The sequence below is a fragment of the Balaenoptera physalus genome, assembly GCF_965194825.1.
Source record: "Balaenoptera physalus genome assembly, chromosome: X".
Classification (NCBI taxonomy): domain Eukaryota; kingdom Metazoa; phylum Chordata; class Mammalia; order Artiodactyla; family Balaenopteridae; genus Balaenoptera; species Balaenoptera physalus.
Genome location: NC_138903.1, coordinates 43,190,362 through 43,216,487, shown reverse-complemented (window position 1 = coordinate 43,216,487; position 26,126 = coordinate 43,190,362). Strand labels below are relative to the sequence as shown.

At 46.6% G+C, this 26,126-nt stretch overlaps 2 protein-coding genes and 1 long non-coding RNA gene across 9 annotated transcripts; 1 reads left to right on the top strand and 2 right to left on the bottom strand.

Moving 5' to 3' along the window:
- Positions 1–307: 307 nt before the first annotated feature.
- On the bottom strand, positions 308–4,386 carry EBP (EBP cholestenol delta-isomerase). Of its 2 annotated transcripts, none has more exons than XM_082446674.1 (5): positions 4,252–4,386; positions 3,004–3,367; positions 1,650–1,686; positions 1,394–1,524; positions 308–766 (listed from the first exon to the last, which is right to left on the bottom strand). In XM_082446674.1, the coding sequence occupies exons 2-5, from the start codon at positions 3,302–3,304 to the stop codon at positions 543–545; spliced, it is 693 nt and encodes a 230-aa protein (XP_082302800.1). In that variant the 5' UTR covers positions 3,305–3,367; positions 4,252–4,386; the 3' UTR covers positions 308–542. The 2 variants fall into 2 exon arrangements, with proteins under 2 accessions (XP_082302800.1, XP_082302801.1); XM_082446675.1 differs by having other exon boundaries at positions 3,004–3,315; positions 4,252–4,365.
- On the bottom strand, positions 3,404–15,757 carry PORCN (porcupine O-acyltransferase). 5 transcript variants are annotated; one of them, XR_014258765.1, is made up of 16 exons: positions 15,596–15,757; positions 14,758–14,930; positions 13,313–13,505; positions 12,945–12,988; positions 12,377–12,558; positions 12,165–12,295; positions 12,033–12,050; positions 10,797–10,811; positions 10,572–10,697; positions 10,311–10,411; positions 9,176–9,252; positions 9,019–9,082; positions 8,817–8,902; positions 7,682–7,792; positions 4,547–4,706; positions 3,404–3,863 (listed from the first exon to the last, which is right to left on the bottom strand). XR_014258765.1 is itself a non-coding variant. In XM_082446500.1 (15 exons), the coding sequence occupies exons 2-15, from the start codon at positions 14,891–14,893 to the stop codon at positions 5,671–5,673; spliced, it is 1,386 nt and encodes a 461-aa protein (XP_082302626.1). In that variant the 5' UTR covers positions 14,894–14,930; positions 15,596–15,753; the 3' UTR covers positions 4,718–5,670. The 5 variants fall into 5 exon arrangements, 4 of the variants coding, with proteins under 4 accessions (XP_082302626.1, XP_082302627.1, XP_082302628.1 ...); XM_082446500.1 differs by lacking the exons at positions 3,404–3,863; positions 4,547–4,706 and adding an exon at positions 4,718–5,772 and having other exon boundaries at positions 15,596–15,753; XM_082446501.1 differs by lacking the exons at positions 3,404–3,863; positions 4,547–4,706; positions 10,797–10,811 and adding an exon at positions 4,718–5,772 and having other exon boundaries at positions 15,596–15,752.
- On the top strand, positions 3,978–25,747 carry LOC309652645. 2 transcript variants are annotated; one of them, XR_014258843.1, is made up of 3 exons: positions 3,978–4,103; positions 5,854–5,920; positions 23,603–25,747. It is a non-coding gene; the product is annotated as an uncharacterized lncRNA (long non-coding RNA). The 2 variants fall into 2 exon arrangements; XR_014258844.1 differs by lacking the exon at positions 3,978–4,103 and having other exon boundaries at positions 5,779–5,920.
- The last annotated feature ends 379 nt before the right edge of the window (positions 25,748–26,126 follow it).

Below are 26,126 nucleotides of genomic sequence, written 5' to 3'. Positions count from 1 at the left end.
GATTTGGAAAATTCTCAGCCTGTCCATATTGCAAAAAGAAAGGTGTGTTCTGGAGAGAACGCCAAGGGTGTGGGTGGATGATCACGCCTTAAAAGAGCTGACAGGTGTGATTCATGGATCTAATCAGCCATCAGAGGAATCTGTGGGGTCAGTGATGGGGATTTGTGAGGTCATAGATTCGAGGTCTACATGATGATGATGACAGTCTATGGCTGAGAGAATGGTGGTCTGTGGAATGAGTGCTGGAGGGGTCTATGGGGTCAGTCATGGGGCATCTCTGGGGTTAGACATTAAAGATCTCTCAGTATAGGGTCAAGATCTTTATTTCCTGATTTAAAAAAATTGTCCCCATCACAGACTTCCAAGGTTCTCTTGTACCTTTGTAGCTCCACACAGCTCCTTTCTTCGCCCTGTCCACCCATCAGCCTGAGTTTGACAGATCAATTCGATTTGTCCTTCCAACCTGTGAGAGCAAGGATTGGAATCTTCTGGCAGGTGGAGAGTTCCTCAATAGCCAGTGTTCAAGCCCAGTTCATCACTCATTAGTTCTGCTTGCCCTTGGCTTTTGTGGCTTTGGTGTCCAGCGTGCTCTGGGCACGAGCAAGTTGCTTTATAGAATCAAGCACGAGGATTCCGGGCAGCACCAGCCACAGGGCGTTCAAGAAGACAAAGTAAAACCAGAAGTAGAGCGGGTGGCCCAGCTCCCCATGCTGGAATCCCTCACGGTGCTCTGTCAGGAAATATAGCATATCCCCGTATATCTGACCTGTGGGAGATAGAAAGGGAAGAAGGAAATCCTGTAAGGAGGGGGAACAATTCCAAGCCATTTTCCAAGTCATCAGAGCTCAGGATTCCCAAATTCAGAGACATAAGAGTTCTGCAATCATACGGCTGAGGATTTGAGAAAACAGAAAAGTGAGATTTCCAGAAATCAGAAGCTGAGACTTTCTGAACTCAGGAGAGTTCATATCTCTAGAATTTAAGGAAGCTCAAAATTCTTTCATTCAAGACAGCTCAGGATTCCAGGACTAAAGAGAACTCACATTTCCAGAAAGTTAACAAAGTAAGAACATAAGAGGACTGAATCTCAGATGAAGGAAACTCAGAATCTTGATCCTGGAGGATCCGGGGGCTTCCCACCATCATGGGCCACCTCATGTAACCGTAACCTTCATGGGAGACTTTGTGATGGAGTGGGAGGAGAAATGAACCCGCCTCGCTTGAGAATGCAGGCCAAGAGGGGCGTGGCTGTTCCAGAACCTCAGGGAGTTTGTCATTCAGTCTGACTCAGCCCTGGATGGGCACACTGAGAGGTCCCACCCGCAGGGATGCCCCCATGTCTGTGGATTCCCCCATCAAGCCCTCAAGCACCCAGTGTGGGCCCTCTCCTCACCCACAGAGACCACAAGCTGTAGGACAAAGCGGAGGGGCTGCTGGCGGAGAAAGGCGATCACCACCCATAGGCTGAGTGGTCCCCACAAGCAAGCTGTGACGGTCTCCATACATATCATGAAGGTATCATTCCTGCAAGAGAAAGGATTGGGGGGCACTGGCATCACTGTGCTCTCCCCACAAGGCACCCCATTAGTGGTCCCTGACTCACCACCCCTCCAAAACACAGGTCTCCCTTGACAGAGGCAAACACTTACAGGATGTATCGGCTGTCTCCCTTGGCATACTCTTTCCCTGAAGAAGACAAGAGACATACATGAAGAATATCAGCAGGAAAAGGAACTCAGACTAACTTCCCCATGCCTCAGTTTCCTCATCTGTCAAATGGGGTAGTTGTTTGGACTCTAGGGTTAATATATGTATACAAGATAATGTGTGCAAACCTGACACAGAACAATAAGTGTTGCTGTGATTGTCTGGTATTCAATAAATGTTTGTGGAATAAAATGAGGCAGGTGTAAACGATGGAGTGAGGGACGTAGCCAATGAGTGAGTGACAGCGAGAGAGAGAGAGAGAAGGTGAACAGATGAGTAAATGAAAGAGTGAGCAGAGAATCAAGAAAAAGACAGATCACGCAATGTAAAAATAGGAGACTGGAATAGGTTTTTCACAAAAGAGGATTTCCAAATGGTCAGTAAACACGTGAAAGCTACTCAAACTTTTGTTAGTCATTAAGGGAAAGCAAATTAAAACCATAATGAGATATCACTCACATCCACTGGAAGGACTAAAATTTAAGAAACACCTGACCATACCAAGTGTCATTGAGGATGTGGGAAACTAGAACTCTCATATACTGCCGGTGGGAATATAAAATGGTGCAGCCATTTTTTTTTTTTTTTTTTTGGTGCAGCCATTCTTGAAAAGTTTGGCAGTTTTTCATAAAGGTAAACACACATCTACCATGTGACCCAGCCATTCCACTCCTCCATATTTACCCAAGAGAAATGAAAGCAGATCTCCACACGGAGACTTGCAGAAGAATGTTCTAGCAGATTTATTCTTGAGGCCAAAAAGGAGTGTTGTTTGTAACAGCAAAATATTGGTGGAAAATGCTATCAATACTGGAAAAGTCAAATAGTTCTGTAAGTGTCCTCATTTAAAAAAAGCAAAGTTCAGAAGTGTACATAGCATGTTACCATTTACACAAAAGAAAAAATAAAAATGATGATGATAATAAAGTTATATGGCATCTACTATCTGCCAAACACTGTTCTAAGTGTCTTACATATATTTGGATATGACTTATTATCCCTCTTTTACAATTGAGCAAACTGAGGCTTATGTGTGTAATTTATGTGTAAAACCCTGAAAAGAAACATATGCAATTATTTGGGGAAACCTGGTGGATAGAAGGCAGATTTTCACTGCATACCTCTTTAAATTGTTTAGTTTTGGATCCATGTGAATATATATGCAACAAAAAGTTAAATAAATTTAAAAATTTTATTTAAAATGAATGGAAAAGAGTTGGTGGGTGGGTAAACATCTAAGCCAATCCCTGCCCAGGAAATTCCCTTCCACAGCACACTGAAGAACTCAGGACTCACAGAGTTGAGACAAAATGGCTTGGTCTCCGAGAAGGTCCTCGTGGTAGAGGCTGAACCAGCCCTCAATCACCAAGTGAATGAACCCACACACTGCGAACCAGCACAGGGACAGTCTCCGCCAAGTCCCCAGTGGGATGACCGCAGCATGACCTGACAACAGCCATGTGGTCACAACTAAGACCCCAGAGATGGAGAAGAGGCCAGCCAGGAGATGCCAGGTGGGGCAGTCATTAGGCACAAAGTTGTCCAGCCTCAGGTGCCGCGGCCAGTATGGGTGCACGGGGCTGGCATTGGCGGTCATGTCTTTGTAGGCTGATGGAGGTGTGTGGATATGTAGAAAGGAGAATAAAAGGAAAGGAAAAACCTGAACAAATAGAAAGCACATAATAAGATCATAAAATCAAATCCAAATAGTTTATTATGACAAGAAATGTAAATGGACTCAATTAACCAATTAATACAGACACGATTAAAATAATCTAATTATTTACTGTTTTAAAAAACATGACTATAAGGCCACAGAAAGACTGAAAGCTTGTTCCAGCCCTCCGGGAGCCATAGGATGCGGTAGACACAGGAACTAGAACAGGTCCCAGCCCTCATTGGTCAGTTTGCTGGGGAAGATAGGAACCAGGCCTAGTCTCTGCCCTCATTGGTCACAGTCTGGTGGGCAGACACAAGAATCAGACTAGGTCCCAGCCCTCATTGGTCACGCTTTGGTGGGGGAGCCACCTGATCCCCGCCCTCAGGGGTCACAGTCGGCTGGGGGAGACACAACGACCAGGTAAGGTCCCATTTGCAGGGGTCACTGTCTTGCATCATGCAACGGAAAGCTATTACCCTCCCCGTAGTCCTGGAAGCTGCAGGACAGAAGAGAGAAGACTAATCACAACCACAACCCTCAGGTTCAGTGTGTGGGACTGCCTGACCCATCCCGAAATTGCTCAGCCTGCGGCTAACCTGCAACAAAGAGGAGCCTTGCGCGGGGCGCTAAAGAGAAAAAGGAGGGTCAAATACAGAGACCACCAATCAGAACTAGAATCCTCTAGTTCAGCTGCCCAATGAGAAGGCGGATCTTCTGTCGTCCGGACGACCGCGCGGTAGCCGGGGGTCCTGCGCAGGCGCGTGGGGGTGGCGGGGGTGGTGGGACGGCGCGGGGGGGAGGGGAGGGTCTCGCGCGCCGAGGGCTGGCCGTTTAGCAATTGAGAACTAAGGGATGGAGTGGCAGGCCAGGCGGAGGGCACTCACCCAGCAGCGCGGCTGCAGCGGCCTCTCCCACCGGCTCCGGGGTCTCTCTAGGATCGCTCGCTGGCTCCGAAATATCCCTGGTTCAAACCCAACCCCTCACAGGTTCCGCCTTACGGAACTGGCCAATGGAGGGGGTGGGAAGGAGGCCAGTGCCGCTCCCAACCAATAGCAATTCTCTGTGCCGCCGACCCCGCCCTCACGCGTTGGTACCATTTTCGCTGTTGGTTGAGACCCAGTCAGGCGTGGAAGAGGCTGGGAGGGCCAAGGTTGGTGGGCGTTTTCGGTGGAAGTCAACCTGCAGCGAGTCGCGGCTTCAATTTCCTATCCCCTTATCAATCACATCGGAAATCGGGTGTTTCTGTGCTGTTGAATCAGCATTGCGTTGTGTCCTCTCACCTTTGCCCTCATTTTAAAAGGCAGAGCAACGAAATCTTTTCCCAGACCAACCTTCAATCCTAATCCCCGAAAGGGCAAGGAAGCTGTTAATACAACAGGCAGATCAAATCCTACACGCTGCCTCTGCCTCTCCCTCAGGCCATCTTCACTTCTCCCGACTTCAAGTCAGAAGAACCAATCAAAACCCAGGCCCTTCAGCCTTGTTGGCCAATTGGCATGGAGACCCTCAATCTCCCCCTGCCAACTCTAAAGAACCAATCAGAACTCCATAACTGTAACCCAGTGGGCACCCAGACTAAGTCAGTGTCCAGATCCAACCCAGGCCTCCTATCCAATTAGAACCCACACCCCTCAGTCCTAAGGACCAATAAGCATCAACTCTTCATCAGTCTTTCCCTCCTCTGTCCCAGTCAGAGCAACCAAACCGAATGGGGATCCCTCAGTTTTTCCAGCCAATTAGTATCAGGCCTCCCCTACATCCAAGTATCCAATCTGTCCTGGCCCCACTCAAATCAAGCAGTGTTATCCTCAGGCTCATCATCCAATCATGAATGATAATAAATTAACCATGAACCAATCACAACCTCCCTCTTCATGGTTTCTAGCTTCCAAACCTTTATCCATGCTGTGCCCCCTTCCTAACTCACTTCTATTCCCCACTGAGCAGTGAAGAGTGAGCCTTTTGTATACTTCCTACTTTTATTTGATAATAACAAACTGTATATAAAAAGGGACAAGGAAGGCGGGGAGGCCCTGGATCTCCCCCTCTCTGCTTCCCCAAGCATCCCCCGCCCCTAGGCCCCAGCAGGGACCACTCCCTTCCCGCCTTGTGGTGGGGTGGGGATTGACAGGCATGGAAATGGTGTGTGTGTGTGTGTGTGTGTGTGTGTGTGTATGGGTGTTGGGGGGGTCAAGGATGGAGAGAGGGTCAATAATTAGAGAGAGGGCCTTCCCTCATCCCCCATCAGAGCTGGCACCCTGAGAAGGGGTCTTGAGAGAGTTGTGAGGGTCCACAGATGTGCCTCAGCCTATGAGACGGTAGAAGATCCAGCATCCAAAAGTGACCCAGTGACTGGCCCAGCTGAGCTCTGACCATTTGTGGACAGTGTATGCCATGCCGTAGCCCTGTGGGAGAGAAAGCGGTGATGGTCGGTCCCACTCAGCAAGAACAAAGAAGGTCTCAGGAAAACCTATCCTTTGCTCAAGGACGTTTCTGTGACTCCACTGCAACCCTGAGTGAGGCCCCAGAGAAGAGATTGGGTACATATGAAAGGTAAGCAGATTTAGTTTTTTTCTTTTGTATTTTCTTCTCTTTCAAAAATTTAAAAAACAAGACAAGGCAGTCCCACTCTCTGACCTGTACTTTCCCTTATATATAAAGAGCTCCTAGAAATTGATTTTTTAAAAAGACAAAAATTAGCAAAGGAGGTGAGTAGGCCATTTTCAGTAAAGGAAAAAAAAAACCCAAATGGCTCTTAAATATACGAAAAGATACTCAGCCTCACTCATCATCTTCCTCCACTCAAACTGGCAAACATATCCATGAGGTCTGAGAGGCACTCTGTTGTCGGGGCATCAAGCACGATCACACACTGCTGGTGGGAGGGCAAAAAGGTAACTTCTCCATTGCTGTCAAGACTAGATCCTACAGCTCTGTCTGCACCTATGTGAATCCACATGGATGTGAGGGTATTACTTGCTGCAGCACCACTTACCATAGGAAAAGAGTGGGAATCACCTGGGTGTCCACCAATAAGGGACAAACTACATTGTGTCACAATGGAAAAAATGAACGAGGACACTCTATGTCTTCATGTGGAAGGTTTTCAGGAATTATGTGAAAAAAGCAACATGCAGCACAGTGTCATTCATATGTTACCTTTAGGGTAAAAAGCAGGGGGGAGGGAATTAAAATATATTTTTATATCTGCTTATTATGCTTCAATTTTAGAAGGATAGTTTAATAAAATGAATAAAAGTGGTTACCTGTAAGAGGGTGGGGGTAAGACGGCAGGAATAAGACTTTCCCCTGAATATCTTGAATACTGTTTGGTTTTTCAACCACGTGATATGCATTAACTTTTTTTTTGGTCATGCCACGTGGCTTGAGGGATCTTAGTTCCCCGACCAGGGATTGAACCCTGGCCCCCGCAGTGAAAGCGCCGAGTCCTAACCACTGGACAGCCAGGGAATTCCCTTAGTTAAATTTTTAATTGAAAATAAAACTTTATATTATTTTATATTTTGTCATTAAAAACAATTTTAAATTTTTTATTCAGGTTGAATGTGCAAAATCTGGGTTTTGCTTCTTTTTAAATAAAATTTTTGTTTTATTTTTATTAAAACTTTAAATAGTTAATTCAGGGTATTCCCTGGCCATACAGTGGTTAGGACTCAGTGCTTTCACTGCGGGGGCCAGGGTTCAATCCCTGGTCGGGGAACTAAGATCCTGAAAGCCACCCGGCATGGCCAAAAAAAAAAAAAGAAAAAAAATGAACTAAAAGAGAAGCTAAACCGGGATCCTGCTAGTGCCATATGAATAAACATTATTTTGAAATTGTTTTTCATTTAAAAAGGAGTAAAACCTGGAATGTGCACACTCCACCTGCATAAAACTAGTATACACATTTTAACATACACTTTTTAAGTAGAATCCAGGATTTGCACAATCAATGTAAGTAAAACTATTTTTTTAACAAATTAAATAAAGAAATCTTGCGAATTCTACCTAAATAAAAATGATGAAATAATTAACTTTTAAAAAAGTGAAACCTGGATTTTGCACGCCATCTCTAGAAAATAAATCTTATAAGTAAAATAAATGTATTTTGCACACTTCACCCAAGTAAAAGACCCAACAGTATGAATCAACCAGAGGGACAATGGGACAGAAGGACGGTGGAGCAGTGGCTACACAAGCTGGAGACAGATGACACAAGGTTCCCATGCGTTGGCCTCCCCACCTTTGTCCTCATGGTTCCCATGAACAGGTAGCACATCCCTGGGTAACCCCCAGCCCAGGGCCCCACCTCACCTGCTCCTCTGTGGTGTCGTCCACATCAACATCGAACAGGGAGCCCAGGTAGGCCAGGTGGAAGATGGCCAGGGCCCCAAAGAGCAGGTTTAAGGCTCGCACCCCCAGGCCCTGTGGGGAACAGATGGATATGCTTGGCAGCTGGACCTAATCACCATCCCCCAGCCCCACTTGGGCAGGGGCACACAGGGAAACGCACAAGGCACAGGAATGAGGATGTCCAGGGCACCCACCCCCAGGGTAGGAAAGAGATGGTTCTGATCCTCCTATGGGAGCTCAAGGGGTATCCAAGGATGAGGGTACTGTTAGCATGAGAGCGTCCAGGTTGGGGGAGATGTGAGTATTCAGGCAGAGGAGGAAGAATGGTGGATGGGGCTTTGAGCTGGGGGTTTATGGTGATAAACATTGGTTGTCGGGTGGGAGGCAAATCTGAAATTCTCCATACTTCTTGTTGCAAAAAGAATGAGAAAAAAAAAAGACTCAAATGAAAGCAAATCCCCACTGTGACCTACAGGGCCCACCTCTCCCCCTCTCACTCACTCTGCTCAAGCCATACCGGCCTCCTCGCTGTTCCTCAAATATTCCAGGGCCTCCCCCATCTCAGGGCCTTTACTCTGGTTGTTCCCTTTGCCTGGAATGCTTCCCTCCCTCACCTCCTTCAGTTAAAGAACTCAAAAGTCACCTCCCCATTTAAACTTGAAACCACTCAGCCCCTGATACTTCCCTTTCTCTTTCTCTTATGTATTTTCTCCTTGGCACTAATCACAATCTAACAAACTATTATACTTTACTTATTTTTTATTTACTGTCTCCCCTGTTAAAATGTTTGTCCCAGAGGGCTGGGACTTTGGTCTGTTCTGTTCACCACTGTGTCTCCAGCACCTAGAACAGTGCCTGATACCAGCAGGTGCTCAACAGATGTTCACTGGGGAAAATAAACGCTAGATGGGTATATAGCAGTTGCTTGATAAATGTTCGTTAGATAAATGGATGCCAGTGAATAGAGGTGAGGTTATGGGGGTGGTTCGGGCACTGGAAGAGGAAGCTGGGCACCCTGAGACAGATATAAGATGGAGACAGAAGTCATTTTTGAGGGGGAGAGTTGGACACAAGGCTGCCTAGGCTGAACCCTCACCAAGCGATGCTGGTGTGAACAGTCTGGTGGGCACCGTTTCGACAAGATGCAGGCACTGAGGATCCGAGCCAGGCGCTTTCGGAGGACTAGGGCAGATGCGGGGCAGGGGAGAGGTAAGGGCGTCAGGTTAGCCTCAGGGGACCATGGTTCCAGCCCGCCGCCAACCTTCCATCCCATCTACTGGGCTGGGTTCCGCCCTCACCGTGCTCCACGTAAGTGATAAACGCCAGGGACAGCAGCACCGCAGCCAGGTGGAAGCTGAAGCCCTGGGGTGGGGGTGGGGGGCAATGACGTGAGTGACGAGGAGGCCCTACCACCCCCATCCAGCTACCACCCTGGTCCCGCTCTGCCCTGCTCACGTGCAGGAGGGCGCTGGCTGCATAGGTGACCAGCACAGCTGAGAAGGTCCCCAGGCGGAGAGCATTCTTGAAAACATCTGCAGGGGGGAGATGTGGGGCAAGAGTCTCCTGAGATTCCCCCCTGCCCTTCCTGGAGGGCCAGAGGGCAGGGTGAGGATACCCACAACCTCTTGGGGCCCCCAGGATGAAGTCTCTTTATAATGGCTTCCAACTTCACGTTGTCTAAAAGTTAGCTCCTGATCTTCCCTCCCAACCTGCTCCTCCTATAGTCTTTCCCAAGTGCAGCCAGTGTCAACTACACCCTTCCAGTTCCTCAGGACAAAAGCCTCATTATCACCCTTGATCTGCTCCCCGCCCCCTGACGCCCATAACCAAACTCAGCAAATCCTGTCAGTTCTATCTTCAGAGTTTATCCAGAATCTGACCTCTCCTCCCCATTTCCACTCTGCCCTCCCGCACTCCCCGTCTGTCCTCACAGTAGCCAGAGGGTCCTGGTACAACCTAAGTCAGCCCATGGACCTCCTCTGCTCAGACCCATGCTCTGAGATCTCTCTCAGAGAAAAAGCCAAAGTCCTCCCCGTGACCAGAAAGGCCCTACAGAACCAGGCCCTGTAACCTCTCCGACCTCACCTCCTGCCACCGGTCCCCTCGCTCACTCTGATCCCACCACACTGGTCTCCTCACTGTTTTTCACATGTGCCAGGTATGCACCTGCCTCAGGGCCTTTGCACTTGCTGTTCCTTCCATGTGTTAAATTCCTCCCCTACATGTTTGCATTGATTGCTCTCTCACCTTCTTCCGGTCTTTGCTCAAATGTTAGCTCCTCAGTGAGACTTGCTCTGGATGATGTATTTAAAATTGCATCTACCCCTACTCACACACTCCTAACACTCCCAGATCATCTTTACCTGCTTTATTTATTTATTTTTTTACCATAGCACTTATCACTACCTGAACTATTGTGTATTTTATTTTTATTATTATACTGCTACCCCCACAAAAATGTCAACTCCACAAGGGCAGGGATTTGGGAGATTTTTTGGTCCCTACTATCTTCAGCTTGTTGTATGAATGTGTGAAAGGGGTGTGGGTTGAGGACTGCCAACTCTCTTGGAGTGGTGACTTGGTGACTCACAGTTATTTAGCCAATAAGACATGGGCAGGTTCCAGCTTGTGACAACTTCCACCATGGACCGGGGCAGCTCCACGTTCAGTGGCTTAGAGACCGTCAGGTCCCTATGGGCAAAAGAGACACGCAAACTCACTTGGGATTTCAACCCACCTGACGGCCACACTTTTGTTCTTGGCTGTTCCCTCCCCCGGGAACACCCCCCTCCTCCCTGCAGCTCCTCTAGGCAGCACCCTGTGGGAGATGGGGCTCCCCAGCCCTCCCCACCATTCCAGGTGATCCTTCTCCTCGGTGAAGCCAGCCCCCGCCAACGTGGCCGTGGCCTCGGACAGAAAGCCCACAAAATAGTTGCTGAAGTGGAAGGAGACAGCGCTCTCATAGGCTCGCAGCCACCTGCGGGAAAGGAGCCAGGGAGAGAGAGGCATCACGCCCAGGCCCCAGCATGACACCCCACCATGTGCCAGCATCCCTGGCCCCTCTCTGTAGACTCACCTTACCATGGTGCCCCTAGGGGTCAGGAAGGCAGCAGAGAAGAAAGGAAAGAGAGTCAGAGAGGCCCTGGAGGCTGGCCTGAGTTGTTCATCAACAAGACAGACAAATATAGCGGCAAAAGAGGTGCGCTGTGATAGTCCCACACATCTGTCCATCCGTACACCATCAGTTAGTTTCAGGTAGCTCAAATGGATGTGTGAGCTGCCTATAATATGACACGGTCCTGCAGCTTCACGTGGCCAGACATCCAGACCCAGGGACTGTTAGAGGCTGACCTCACAGCCACATGGCCAGACACACATACTATCAGACTCCAAGTTCTCTGACCTGATTCGGTGACCATAAGATACCCGGAAGTCCTTTAGTTAGGCACAGAGACCATCAAGCACCCTGTTATGCATGCACACACAATTCTGCACTCAGGTAGTCATCCTGTCAGTTGTACAATCAGACACGGTCAAAGACAGGCAGCATCTTACACTGGAAAAAGCGTAGGTTCTGGATTCAGGCCTGGGATTAGTGCCTGGCTGCTTAGTTGGGTGACACTGGGCAAGTCATTCCACCCTTCAGAGCCTCATTCAGCATCAGACACAATCAGCGGCCAATAAGTAGGGGAGAAGGTCATACAGTCAAATAGCTGGATGAAATCCTAGTCACACCAGGGGTGGATGGTCAGTTCTGCCCCTCAGCTAGACAATACCAAGGAGGCAGAGAAGGCAGACCCACAGGCAGAATCCATCACAGACATGCGCACGACACGCGACAGTCAGACCCATTCCCAGCCAGGGTTACAGACAAGCCAGATTTATCCTATCCAGTGACAGCCACATACTCCCATTGTGGACAACCGCCCAGCCAGACAGCCAGAACTCCAGTCCCACACAGGAGTCCCTGGCTGATAGGTAAACAACCTATACAAACCCCTAGCTAGAGTCACAGACAGATCAGTGTCACCAACCAACACATACTTGTGGCTCCCCATGGCAGTCACATAACTTGCTTCTGGTGGTGAAATAGCAGAACAGACGGACAGCCAGGCACAGTATGTGATGGAGTATCCACTGTACACGGAGTCATACGGCCAATCTTGGTCAAACCACAGCCACAGACACTCAGTCTCTGTCTAGTCACCGGGTGGATGGTCAGACAGTCTCAGACTCACAGAACCGATCAGTCACAGACTGTGCACCCACCCCCTTTCAGCCCCACTCGCCCTCAGCACCTGCCCTCATTTACCTGGCTTTGCGTTTCTTGCTGTAGTAACAGAAGACAGACAGAAGCATTAAGAGACAACTCAGAGCTGGGGAGACCCCAGGTCCCTCCCCAACCCCCTCACTGCTGGGCAGAGGCCTCGAAGGCTGTGCTCACTTGCGAAGGAGGCGATCACCATCAAGGGGGATGAAGTACGGGAAGAGGTAGGGGCCCACACAGGTGGACAGCACAAGGCACAGCAGGGCCAGCGCCAGACTCCGGGCCACCTTCTGCAGCCATCGGCGGCTCTGTGGGGATCAAGGCTCCATGAACACTGCCCCATGGTGGCTTCCCATGGTCCCTGCCCACCCGTCCACCCAGGACCTCACCAGCGGGCGGCCTTGGACGGCCTGTAGGTAGCTGTGGAAGGATATCCAGGGCCCAAAGACGATGGTGCCCACGAAGTAGAGGTAGCCCATGAACTCCACGGGCGAGGGCACTGCACCCACCTCACCCCGGTCCAGGTCGAAGCCCAGAGACACCGCCTTCATGGCCACAATCATCTGGGCCCCTAGGTGTGGTGCCCATGGTCAAGTGGATGAGCAGAGAGCAGGTCAGCATGGGGGGATGGGGAACACCAGGTGAGAGGCGGTAAGAAAGAAGAGCAAGTGTGGAGAGGTGGGCATGGGGCCAGACAGGCAGTTGAGCAGGTAGGCCCAGGACTGGCAGATGTCCTGACTCAAGAGAGTCAGGCATGGACATGAGATGGGACAGACAGATGGGGAAGAGACATGGTAGAGAGAAACACAGATGTAAGGGGATTCTAAGGGCTGCGTGTCCAGTGGGCTAGGCAGATGAGGGAGAAAAGTGGGGAAGGAAAGACAGGGTGGGGGGAGTTAGGAGATGTGGAGTGGGGCTGGAGGGGCTGGGGCAGGGGAGAGGGCCAGGGCTGCCTACCTCTCATCTTGTGCCATGTCACGGTGTCCACCATGTGCATCTCACTGAGGAAAAAGGTGGTGGTCTTGGCCCTATGACTCCCCTGGCCTCAGATACCACAAAGGGGGGAAACCAAGGTGCAGAGAGGGTATACCCTTCCCTGCCCTGCACAACCTCATGGAGGAATAGTTCTCCAGGGCTCCCTCCTCCAGGGGGAGCTCAAGTCCAGCCTGTTCTGTGTAGCCTTCGGAAAGAACAAGTCTCCCAGATTTCCACCCCCTCCAGAAACACCCCACGCCCTCCCTGTCCTGGACAGCCTCAGGAGGGGCGGCCTGGGGATCCCCCCGCCCTTCTGCTGACAGCGTGGGGATGAGGACATACACCCATACCCCATGAGTAGGTAGATGAGGATGGTGACGGAGAGGAAGACGCCGCGATGGGAGGAATGTCGGCAGAGGAACAGCACGAGGTAGCACAGGAGGCTGAGCAGCACGACCCAAACCATGTGCAGCTGGAAGAAGTGGTAGAGGCTGAAGAACCCGCCTGCCACGGTGCTTGCATGCTTCAGGTAGGATGGCAACCCTTTGGGTGAGAGAAAGAGAGAGAGAACAAGAAAGGGAATTAGAGCAGGGCTGGTAGAAGGGCAGCCTGGGCAGAGGACGTAGCTCAGGGAAAGGCTTAGAGGTTGGAACGTGGTGGGATTGCAGGGGGCCCAAAGCAGGTGTTGGGGAGCTGGGGAGGTGGCAGGGCTTGGGTTTAAAGAAAAGAGACATCTATAAAGGTCACTTTGGGAACCCTGGAGGAAATCTGAATAACTTATATTGAATAATATTATGGCATCAAGATTAAATTTCCTGAGGGGTGATGGTTGAGGCTATGGCTGTGGGGGGAAGATGTCTTTGTTCTTGGGGGACACACGCAAGAGGATTTGGGATGAAGTGTCAGCAGGTTATTCAAGTGATTCAGGAAGATGATAGATAGAGAGATAGGCAGATGGACGGATGGAAAGATAGGTAGATAGGTAGATAGGGCGAGCTAATGTGGCAAGATGTTGACAGTTGGAGAATCGGGTGATGCATATATGGGTGTTCATTGTACTATTCTTTCAACTTAGCTTTTCAGTAACTTTGAAACTTTTCAAAATGATAAACCTGGGGAAAAAATAAAACATCCATTTAAAATTAAAGAACAAGAAAAAAGAAAGCATAGAACTTCTGAATCTCAGATTTCCAAAATTCTCAGCATCCCATAGGAATCTCGGGTACTTGGCATCTTGTTGTTTGGATATAGGCTTGCCACGATTTGTGGAAACATTCCAGAATCCTAGAATCCAGAGACTTTATCATGCCTTGATTCCAGAAATCCAGAATGCCAGCATTTTGGAAGCCTGGAATGTGAGAATTTCAACTTGTCAGAATCCCCAAACTCTGTAACACGGCACTTTGGGATACATGGTACTTTCCATAACCCTGTGACATCAGCATTTCAGAATCTTATAACCTTGGGATGTAGGCATTTCAGGATCCCAAGATCCAAGAACCTCAGCTTTCAACAGTCCCAGAACCCAGGGATACGGAAAGGTATGGCTTGGCATGGCAGGATGTGGCTTGGCATGGCAGGATGTGGCTTGGTGTGGTGTAGCATGGGGCGGCTGGGTTAGTAGGACGTGGTGTGGTAGAATGGCACTTAGCCTGGTGGGCTGTGGTAGGCTGGACGTGTATGAGCCTGGCTTGGCTTAGCAAGATGTGGCAGGATAAAGTGGGGCTTGGTATGGATGAACGTGGTAGGTGTGATTTGGCCTGAAGTGGGGGCCCATGGTGTGGCAGGCACTTACCAAGCCTCCACAGGAGGCGGCAGACGAGGCAGATGGCAAGGAGCAGCCAGATCTGGTCAAGGCCCTGCTGGGCAGTAGGCAGGAGACAGCCCTGCAGCAGCTGCTGGAAAAATTCCTGGCGGCTGAAGGTGGCCATTGTGGACCCCCACGGATGGATGGACAGATGGATAGACCTGCCAAAGGGGGGACATAGAAGGAGCTTAGCTGGGATGTCCACGGGGCAGACGATGCTCAAGAGATGGACTTGAGCACTCAGATTTCAGTCTGGGGCTGTCCAACCCTTGTAGAGACAGGGTACTGGGGGGCTGGGGGAGGGTGTGAGTGTCAGGTACATCAGATTGAGCCGCCAGCTGTGTGTGGGGGGTGTTCTGGGTGCACACACACAGCCCATGACCTGCGGTGAATGAAGGACCTGTGTTTCTTGTATGCTGGGAACAGTTCGGGTCCGATAGTGTTTGAATGGTGTACATTCTAGGCCCGTATATCAAATTGGGGGGCTCCCTGGTTTCCGAGGTAGAGTCACTCAGTGTGGAGGGCAGAGAGGGAGATCCTGTGACACTTGGGGGCCGTGTGCATCTCTCCTTGAACGGATGTGGGGGGTGTCCTGTATCCCCCGCGCGCCCCATCCCACCCCCACCCGGCCTCTCCCGGCCGCCAACAAAGCCCTGCCCAGGCCCGGGGGCTGCAGGGAGGTGGAGGTGGTGGTAAGGGACACAGCAGAAGGGAGAGTTGGAAAGGTGATGGAGAGGGGGCCCTAGCACACGCGCTGCAGACCCGCAAGGGGAGGCCGGCTCAGGATGCGAGCGGGAGAGCCGCACGTGCACTACCGGCGACCTACCTGGCAGTAAGAAAGCTGCGGTCCAGGGGGCCGGGGACGTACAGCCGCCGCCACCGTCGCCGCCTCCTCCGGGCAGCCTCCCCCGCAGGCCGCAAGGCCGGGACCAGCTGCGGCTCCCAGGGCGGCGCGGAGAGCGGGCCCTTTAAATCCCGGGGAGGCCCGGCCGGCCCGCTCGGCCAATAAGAGGACAGGAGCGGGGCGGGGACGGAGGAGGAGGGGAGCGGGAGGATTGAGGGAAGGAGGAGCGGGAGGTTGAGAGGAGCCGGGCGCGGGAGGACGTCGGCGCGTGGAACGTTGGATCTCGCACCTTTCCGACCTCTTGATGTGCCAGTCCCTGAAGGGTCGCGTCGGGAGGTCTTCTGGCCGTCCAAGAACAAACTGTCCAAACGCCAAATTCCTAATCCTTGGAAGCCGAGATGGGAAAGATGGGGGAGGGAGGAAAGAAAGTCCGTTTCCCCAGCCATCGGCCTCGCCCCCGAAACTGCCCACCCGCGCACGTCTTCGTGTCACTGTTGTGCCCCCTTTTCACAGATGGGAAAATAAACCGAGGTCTCTCCTTTCCCATCCTGTGAAGGAACTATGGGAATTTCCAACCCTCTCCAGCACCAGGGACCGGCTAGAAACACCAGTACTGACTGTCACCTAGGAGCAAGAATTAGGCGTCTGTGCTTTCCCTTAGGGACTCCTTCCGGAGGCTAGTACGGAGCACCGATTGGGAGCATTTATAAAGCACTTACAGCGTCCCCAACAATGGTTTGTATTGGGCCCTATCTGCACCAACTCTGAGGATTTATGCAGCACTTGCTGTCTGCCTACCCTACCCTGCAGTGTCTGGACACTCCGCTCTGTCCCTAGGCTGATGAAGGGCCTTTTTCCAAAGGAGCATTTATTGGGCACGGACTGCATACTTACTTAGCTATCAAGTGGAAGGGAGAAGGAAGCCAAGGTCAAGCTGGACCCCACCCTGACCTGAGGAGCTAAGGAAAACAGGTTCTAATCAGATTAATGCCTGCCTGTATGGAGCTGGGCAAGCCATGCCCACTCCCCGGGCTTCAGTGTCCCTTTCTGTTAAACAAAAGAGTGGGATTAGCAGTTCTTTGCTTGGAAATACCAGTGGCAATTGAAGAGAAATGCATGTCTCCTCTCTTTAAAAAAATGTTAACATGAAGTTAAATGGAGTTTTAACTCATAAATGAATATGCATATATTACAAATGAAAAATATTTAACAGTTGACTCTTGAACAATGCAGGTTTGAACTGTGCAATCCACTGATAGGTGCATATTTTTCAATAGTAAATACTACGGTACCACACAGTCCTTGTTTGGTTGATTCCTGGGATGTGGAGAAACTGTGGGTATGGAGGGCCGGCTATGAATTATAAACGGATTGAAACCCCCCCCCCAGTTGTTCAGTGGTCAACTGTAATGGATAATTACATAGGCCAGATGCACAAATGTTCATTCCTTTCCTTAACAGCAGAATACAGGCCATAAATTTTATGACTTAGACTTCATTCTAATTTTTTCCTCAGTTTTCAAACATACTCAAATCGAGTCAACAATGACCCACAGCACAAGCAAGAAATATTTCCTTTGGTTGCAAGACCTGGCATTTAAAACTGGAAGATCCTCACTATGCGTACCCTGAGCTTCACAGACTTGATTGTTTCCATCTAGTCTTTTGATGTGTGTGACAAAGAACTAGTCTCTAGATTCTAGGACATATAAAGGGCATCTACAAATCAATAAGAAAAGGACAAACAATAGAATAGAAAATGGACTGTAGACATGAATAGGTAATTCACGGCAGAAGTCACTTGAAATGGCCCATATGTATAATATATGAAAAGATAACTCAATCTCTTTATCAGGGAAATGCAAAATTAAAACAACAGATATGATTTCATATCTACTAGGTGTGATGTTTCATATTTTTACTGCTGGAGCTTAGTAGAGAGTGGGCACTCCATAAATATCTGTCAGACTTTATAGCCTTTGTAGTCATTCTGGGTTATAGTTTCTAGGACATTTTAAATGGCCTCCCTGTAATTAAAGATGAAAATTAAGACAAAGAGATCCCATTCTTTGCTTATTAGATTGACAAAAAAAAAATTGCCAAGCCTCAGAATGTTTTCTCTCTCTCATTTTGTCTCTCTTTTTCTCTCAGTATATCTCTATCTATCTGTCTATCTGTCTATCTATCTATCTATAATTTTTTCTAAAGTATTTGATCATAGTTGCAGGTGTGATGCCCTTTCAATTAAATACTTCAGTATAAAATTTCTAAGAACAAGGACATTTTCTTACGTTCCTACCAGCAGAGTATGAGGGTTCCAATTTCTCCACGTCTTCACAAACACTTTGTTATCTGACTCTTTGATTCTAGCCATCCTAGTGGGTGTGCCAATACTGTCCTTTTATTTCCTAGGAAAAGGAAATCCTAGGTCACGAGCTGCATTCCTTTATCAGGTCTTTTTGATCTCTTTCAATCTGGAACAATGTCTCCATCTTCCATTAACTTTCACGATCTTGATGTTTTCAAAGAGCACAGGTCAGTGCTTTGGAAGAATGTCCTTAAATTTGGGTTTATCTGATGTTTCCTCAAGATTAGATTTGGATTATGCATTTTGGGCAGGAATTCCACAGAAGTGACGCTGTGTTCTCCTCAGTGTATCCGGAAGCACAAAGCATTGGTTAATTCCAAATTGTTGGTATTAGCTTTGATCATTCGATTAAGGTGGTGTTTTCCAGGTTTCTCCACCGAAATGTACTCTTTCCCCTTTGTAATTAATAAGTATCTTGTAGGGACATACTTTGAGATTATGTATCTTTCCTATTTTTCGTCAAACTTCCACTCACCAGTTTAGCATCCATTGGTGATTCTTTCCTGAAGCAATTACTACTATGATGGTGGCCATATGATGATTTTCTTTTACATGTATAGCTGGGATTCTACTGTGAGAAAGAGCTTTCTCTTCTTCCCCATGTATTTATTTATTCATTTGTTTATTTGTATCAGTGTGGGACTCATAATTTACAGGTTAAAATCAGTTACTATCTTTTTAAAATTAATTTATTAATTTATTTTTGGCTGCGTTGGGTCTTCGTTGCTGTGCGTGGGCTTTCTCTAGTTGCGGCGAGCGGGGGCTAGTCTTCATTGCGTGGCTTCTCTTGTTGTGGAGCACGGGCTCTAGGTGCAGGGGCTTCAGTAGTTGTGGCGCGCGGGCTTAGCTGCTCCATGGTATGTGGGATCTTCCCGGACCAGGGCTCGAACCCGTGTCCCCTGTATTGGCAGGTGGATTCTTAACCACTGCGCCACCAGGGAAGTCCCAGTTACTCTCTTTATGTAGTTATAAAAGTAGCTTAATTGAGATATAATTTACATACCATAAAATTCACCCAAGTTAGTTGTACAAGGCAATGGTAGTTAGTGTATTTATAGGCTTGTGCAAAAATCAGCACAATCTAATTTTAGGATATTTCGATCACCCCAAAAAGAAACCCTGTGACTGTTAGCATTCACTCCCTCTCCGTCCCTGACAGCCCTAGGCAACCACTAATCTCATTCTGGATTTGCTTATTCTGGACATTTCATATAAATGAAATCATACAATCACAAATCTTTTGTGTCTTGTTTCTTTCACTGAACATAATTTTTTAAACTGTGATAAAATACACATAACATAAAGTTTAGCATCTTAACCATTAAAAAAATATACATTTATTTATTTATTTATTTTTGGCTGCATTGTGTCTTCGTTACTGCGCACGGGCTTTCTTTTTTTGCGGCGATTGGGGGCTACTGTTTGTTGCGGTGCACGGGCTTCTCATTGCAGTGGCTTCTCTTGTTGTGGAGCATGGGCTCTAGGCGCACGGGCTTCAGTAGTTGTGGCATGCGGGCTCAGTAGTTGTGGCTCGTGGGCTCTAGAGCACAGGCTCAGTAGTTGTGGCACACGGGCTTAGTTGCTCCTCAGCATGTGGAATCTTCCCGGACCAGGGCTCGAACCCATGTCCCCTGCGTTGGCAGGCAGATTCTTAACCACTGCACCACCAGGGAAGTCCATCTTAACCATTTTTAAGTGCACAGTTCAGTGGCATTAAATATATTCACATTGTTGTGCAATCAACACCACCATCCATCTCCAGAACTTTTTTCATCTTTCCAAACTTAAACTCCATACCTGTTAAACATCAACTCCCCTTCCCTCGTCTCCCAACCCCTGGCAACCACCATTTTACTTTCTGTTTCTATGAATTTGGCTACTCTAAGTACCTCATGTAAATGGAATCATACAGTATTCGCCCTTTTGTGACTGGCTTATTTCACTTAGCATAATGTCCTCAAGGTTCATCCATATTGTAGCATGTGTCAGAATCTCCTTCTTTTTTAAGACTGAATAATATTCCATTATATGTATATGCTACATTTTGTTTATCCATTCATCCATTGGTGAACACTTGGGTTGCTTCCACCTTTTGGCTATTATGAATAATGCTACTATGAACACAGGTGTACAGATGCCTCTCTGAGACCCTGCTTTGAATTCTTTTGGTTATATGTCCAGAAATGGAATTGCTGTATCATATGGTAATTCTATTCTTAGTTTTCTGAGGAACCACCATATTGTTTTCTGCAATGACTGCAGCATTTCACGTTCCAACCAACAGTGCACAGGAGTTCCAAGAAGGTTATCCTAACCAACCCTTGTTATTTTTTGTTATTTTATTTATTTATTTATTTTTATAGTAGCCACCCTAATGGGTATGAGGTGGTATCTCACTGTGGTTTGTTTTTTTTTAATTATAAATTTATTTGTTTATTTTAGTTTTGGCTGCATTGGGTCTTTGCTGCGCATGGGCTTTCTTTAATTGCGGCGAGCGGGGGCTACTCTTTGTTGCGGTGCATGGGCTTCTTGTTGCGGTGGCTTCTCTTGTTGCAGAGCACCGGCTCTAGGCACAAGGGCTTCAGTAGTTGTGGCACGCGGGCTCAGTAGCTGTGGCGCACGGGCTTAGTTGCTCCGCGACATGTGGGATCTTCCCGGACCAGAGCTCGAACCCGTGTCCCCTGCCTTGGCAGGCGGATTCTTAACCACTGCGCCACCAGGGAAGCCCCTCACTGTGGTTTTGACTTGTATTTCCCTAATGATTAGTGATGATTATAATCTTTTCATGTGGTTATTGGCCTCATTTATATATATTCTTTGGAGGAATGTCTATTCAAGTCCTTTGCTCATTTGAAAATGGTTGTTGTTGTTGTTGAGTTGTAGGGGTTCTTTGTATGTTCTGGATATTAGCCCCTTATCAGATATATGATTTGTAAATATTCTTTCCCATTCCATGGATTGCCTTTTCACTCTGTTGATTGTGTCCTTTGATGCACAGAAGTTCTTAATTTTGACATAGCCGACTTACCTATTTTTTTCTTTTGTTGCCTGTGCTTTTGGTGTCATATCCAAGAAATTATTACTAAATCCAATATCATGAAGCTTCCCCTCTGTTTTCTTCCAAGAGTTTTATAGTTTTAGGTCTACCATTTATATGTTTGATCCATTGTGAGTTAATTTTTGTATATGATATGACCCAACTTCATTCTTTTGCATGTGGATATCCAGTTTTCCCAACACCATTTGCTTAAAAGAACTGTGATTATTTATTTTAATGCTCAAATTGTTCTAGTTTTGGCCAGTGGGAGTCTCTTCGAGCTGGCTCCTGTGTCCTTTTGGCATGTCTCCATCATTTTTTAAAGCACATCTTTCCTTTAGATCACATCAAGATGTTTCAGGCTCATCTTGTACTTTCCCAATCCTGGCCCTGGACTCAGACATTTCTCCAAAGAAGCTTCGTTTTCTTTGAGTGGATAATGGCACTTAGGACACCAAGATCTGGGCACTAGAAGTGCTCATTGCTTCTGTAGTGTTGCTGATTCTGGGCCCTCTCCGTGGACAGAGTTAGGATATAATATGGATGCGTATATGTTGTGAATCCATATACACATATGTATGTAAATCCATACACACATCTATCTTTCTACTTATACATTAAAATCCATGAGTTCCTACTGACATCTACTGTACAATACCAATCCAACACCAGAGTGTTCATCTGAGCCTTTCTCTGTTTCCCTTTCTGTTTGTAACTCCCTTCTCCAACAGTGAGAAACCTGATTCTCATTAGCCACAAGAATTTTACTTATTTGCTCAGTCCTAAAGTACACATTCAGTAGTTTCAGATTCACTAACCTGATTCACTGTGGAAGAGAAGTCTACCAACTAGAGGTATTTGTTACAGTCCATTTTGTCTGTAGCCTGATGGATACCTTGTTCAAAAGTTACTTCAGTTTGGGACTTCCCTGGAGGTCCAGTGGTTAGGACTCTGTGCTTCCACTGCAGGGGGCACGGGTTCAATCTCTGGTAGGACTTTTTTTTTCACAGCTTTTAGAAAGTTTTTTATTGGTTGCAATGATATAAAATGCATCATTTGAATTCCCCCCTGTCATTAAGTGCTTGCTAGCAACAGCATAAGAAAACTTTCTGTACATCTGACAAGCTCAAATGATTTATTTCATGCTGGAAGGGGAAAAATAGCAAACACCACTCTTAACTTGTCTGTCTATAATTAACCTCTCTCTCTCTCTCAAGGCTACATTGGTTAAAATCAACGGACAACCCCTTTTGTATGTCAATTTGTAAATTTTAATGTTTTCATCAGAATAGTCTTTTATATCACTCTCCAACAAGAAACAATAAAATTACGAACAGCAAACTTCAATACAAGAACACTCTCCAGATTAACAACTCAAACAAAATGTAAAATGTAAATCATGTATAACACAATTGAAGCGTCCAAAACAATTTAAATCATTTTAAATATTTTATTTTTAAACTGCTACAAACGCTTTATACAATATTTCAACATAAATTCCCCATAACAGAAATGTAACAAAATGGGAATGATAGTGAAAGGGTTAAAGTGGCACAAATTCACCAAACAAGTATTAAACTACAAATTTTAAGAGGTAGATTACTTTTAAAGTTGAGAACAACAACAACAAAAAAACCACGAATAAAACAGCCATTTTCCACCAACTCAGTCATTAATTAGAGGGAAGGCATATAATAATGCATGGAGAAATGATACTTGTATACTCAGATATAGGCCAATTCGTTGGGTTTTTAAAATCTCTATTAGAGACTGATGTGTAAAACCTGATAAGTAAATTCATTTACCCTTAGGTGTAGACATACATCTATACAGGCCTGTGATGTATCCCGGGCACTGATATATTGCTATCGTCTCTGATAATGTAACAGTTATAAATTAGTGCCAGATAATAATCTGAGAGGATAATGTCCATTTGGATATATAAACATGACACTGGAAGAGGCATAAAAAAGAGTCCATATCCAATCTGGTTTCCTCTCCATTATGCTGGCAATCGGCTTGTGATAAAAAACAACAAACAAACAAACAACAACAACAAAAAACAGGCTAAGAAAGAAGCTAAATGCCTCCGTCTACAATTCATTTAAAGGAAAGGCATCAAGAGCTGGTGTGACCAAAACATTATAAAACGAGTGCATCAGAATCCGTCATCCCTGAAATCTACAACAAACTATTGATAAAACAGCAAACTTGCTTTGCAAGATTAGGTTCAATTCATTCCTTTCTCTGCTCTGTGCCAAAAGCCAGGGCCACGCTCAGGTCTGAGTTACCAGTCCCGTGAAGAGGAGCCAGGTCAGCTAGCCCGTCCTATAGCGCCCTCCTATGTGCATCTCAATCACCTGCGAGCCCAGCACGTGTGTTGGGCGCCGGCAAAGAAGCAGATGCTTGACTCTAACCAGGGCAACAAGAAGCCCGCTGGCAATCAGCTGTGTGTTCGGGTTTCTGAGTCAGCTTCAACTGGTCTTGCAAGCTTGGTAGATTGCGTATGCTTTGCCGTAGTGCTTATCCTAAGTCGAGCATGCATTATCTTTATTTAGTCAATTAAGGTTTGTTTTGTTTGGAGGGCTTTTCTACAGGAAGTTCCTAGAAAGTAAGAAAACTGAAGATAAATGACAACATAACACAACCTTATATGAACTGACTGTGTTGAAGAAAAGGTGGGAAGACCATGGGACAAATGTTAAGACAGCAACAGGATGACTCGGAAGGTGTGTGGGAATGTGGGTGTCCCACGCGAAAGAGACATGCTGGGAGGGACACAGACAGTCTCCTTGGAGTGATGTGGCCCAGATGGTATGTGAGAAATCAGCACCATTTTGTTTTTTTAACCAATTTCATGGTAAATGGAAAAGCTTGGTCTGGAATTTCATTTTGCTTCTCCATCACTTAGTTACATGTCCTTAACTGGCTGCAGTGGGAATATAGTATTAAACAACAACAACGAAAGCGGCTCTAAAAGCAGCATTGAAGAATGTAAAAATGCCTTGGGATTTACAAAGATCAAAGATGGGTAAGAAGGGAGTAGAAAATGTACCTCTTTCCTTATCTTTTTGTCTTACAGTCCATGGAAATGAACCCTCAGCAACAGCTCTAAATGCAGTCCCACCGACAAGCCACAGGTGGGCTCCAACCCAACCCGTGGAAGGTGAGCCCGACACAGCGTTCGCTGGATTAAGAGCTGTAACAGGAGAATCTAGTCGGTGGTATGCCTCTGCGGCTTTGTCCTAAGAAAAGGATTTGGAGCACATGCCTTTTTCACACCCAGATTGGCACAATGGCTTGTGCTACAGGAAATGACCGAATGGCAAATTCTGCTGAGCTCTCAGTGTAGAATGGAAAACTGACGTCGTTCTCACGGCTGACTGCAAGTGTATACTTGAAAATGTGGAATCCTAAACTGGCATTTGAATGTAAAACGTCTGCGTGCTGAGGACTAGCCCTTAATCACAGTTATGATGAAACACACAGGAAAAGGGTGTGCTGCCAGTTCGGGGATAAGTCCTCGAACATGCAATGGGGCAAGGACAGCGAAATCACTGAAAACCAAAGTGAAAGTGGATATTTCCAAACCTGTGCTATGAAATCACCCCTGAATAAAATTTACAAATAGAAATATACTGAAAAGGGAAGAAGACTAGTTAAAACAACTCCTTGCCAGTGTAATACAACAAACATGGGAAAGGACGAAGCCTCCACCAAGAGCCCTGAGCTGACACCGATGGACCATCACATCCCCAGGCCTGTGCCTAGGATCCCGGCTTTATACCAAATTCACTACAAGGTACTAAGACGACCACAACTCTCTGAAGAAACTCCCACTCTTCTGCCCAGATGATCAAAATATGATGTCCCACTGAACGCTCATTTTGTAATTCCCAGAAATACTTCCCAAGTTTATGGTCATGGAAGCCTGCTGCTACCATCTACAGTCAGAATAATACCTGTGTGTTCTTAACTGATTCTTCCTTGTCTCCTTTTCGGCCAAATATCACTCCAGCAATGTTAACTTTCAAACAAAGCAAAATAATTAAAACTAACTGGAGCAAAGAATAGAGACATAATTTTATTAGGCACTTCAGTCCTTTGCAGTCTTAAGGGTTCTTCAAAAGCACTGGATGAACTTCACTCAGAGAGTTTTCCTTTATAGTAAGTTAATTTTTTCATATCAACTTTACCCTTGAACTGTATAAATGGGATCCAGTACAAAATAAGTGATTCTTTCAGATACTATCAGAAATAAAGGAGAATACACATATACATTCTAAAGCATCAACCACCTGGGAAATGTGTTTTAGTACAGCTGTGAAAACGATGGCATGTTCTGGGTTCTTTAACCTTGAAAAGGACAGTTCAAGATATTAAAAAAAAAAGTTACTTGAGTTAGTTCTTCCTGGTTGCCTTCAGTGAAGCTGTGTTTGAAATATGATTAAGGTTCATTTGTTTCTGTCTGTATTCCATTTCAGGATTTTACCCCATCCTTATTAACTTCATTTATTTTTTTAAGTATGTGAAACATTAACATGGTTTCAAAAGTCAGAACTTTATCAACAAGTATTTTGTTGTGACAACAAGAAGTGTCACTTCTCTGTCCCATTTCTTCTAGCTGGCCCTCACCCAGCCCTCTAGGCAACCAATCTCAGTATGTGCTGGTTTAGCCTTCATATGTTTCTTTTTTGTAAAGGTAAGCAAATATACATATGTTTTCTTATATCATCTTGTTTATTACACGAAGGGTTGCATACCCTTTTATGCACTTGGCTTTTTTCCACTTAACAGTATGTCCTGGAAATCACTCCTCATCCACCCATAGCTTTCTTCCTCGATCTTTTTACAGCTGCATAGGACTCCCTTGCGTGACCGTACCACCATTTATTCGACCCCTGTCTATGTATCGGAACTGACATTATTGCCAATATTTTGCAATTATCAATCATGCTGCAGTGAATAACCTTGTGCATATGTATTTTCACATTGTCGGAGGTGTATCTTTAGGGCCAATCGCTGGAAGTGGGATTGCTGGGGCAAAAGAGAAACACGTATGCATTTTTGTTAGATGTCATATTCCCCGGCATTGGAGTTGTAAAAAG

Excerpts from the sequence above, each read along its gene's own strand:
- PORCN (XM_082446500.1), bottom strand. The coding sequence starts at position 14,893 with ATGGCCACCTTCAGCCGCCAGGAATTTTTCCAGCAGCTGCTGCAGGGC. Across the intron at positions 12,559-12,944 it reads GACATGGCACAAGATGAGAG|GGGCCCAGATGATTGTGGCC; the intron begins GTAGGCAGCCCT and ends CACCACACCTAG. Across the intron at positions 9,253-10,310 it reads GTCTTATTGGCTAAATAACT|ATGTTTTCAAGAATGCTCTC; the intron begins GTGAGTCACCAA and ends TCCCCCCTGCAG.
- EBP (XM_082446674.1), bottom strand. The coding sequence starts at position 3,304 with ATGACCGCCAATGCCAGCCCCGTGCACCCATACTGGCCGCGGCACCTG. Across the intron at positions 1,525-1,649 it reads GGAGACAGCCGATACATCCT|GAATGATACCTTCATGATAT; the intron begins GTAAGTGTTTGC and ends TTTCTCTTGCAG. Across the intron at positions 767-1,393 it reads ACAGCTTGTGGTCTCTGTGG|GTCAGATATACGGGGATATG; the intron begins GTGAGGAGAGGG and ends TATCTCCCACAG.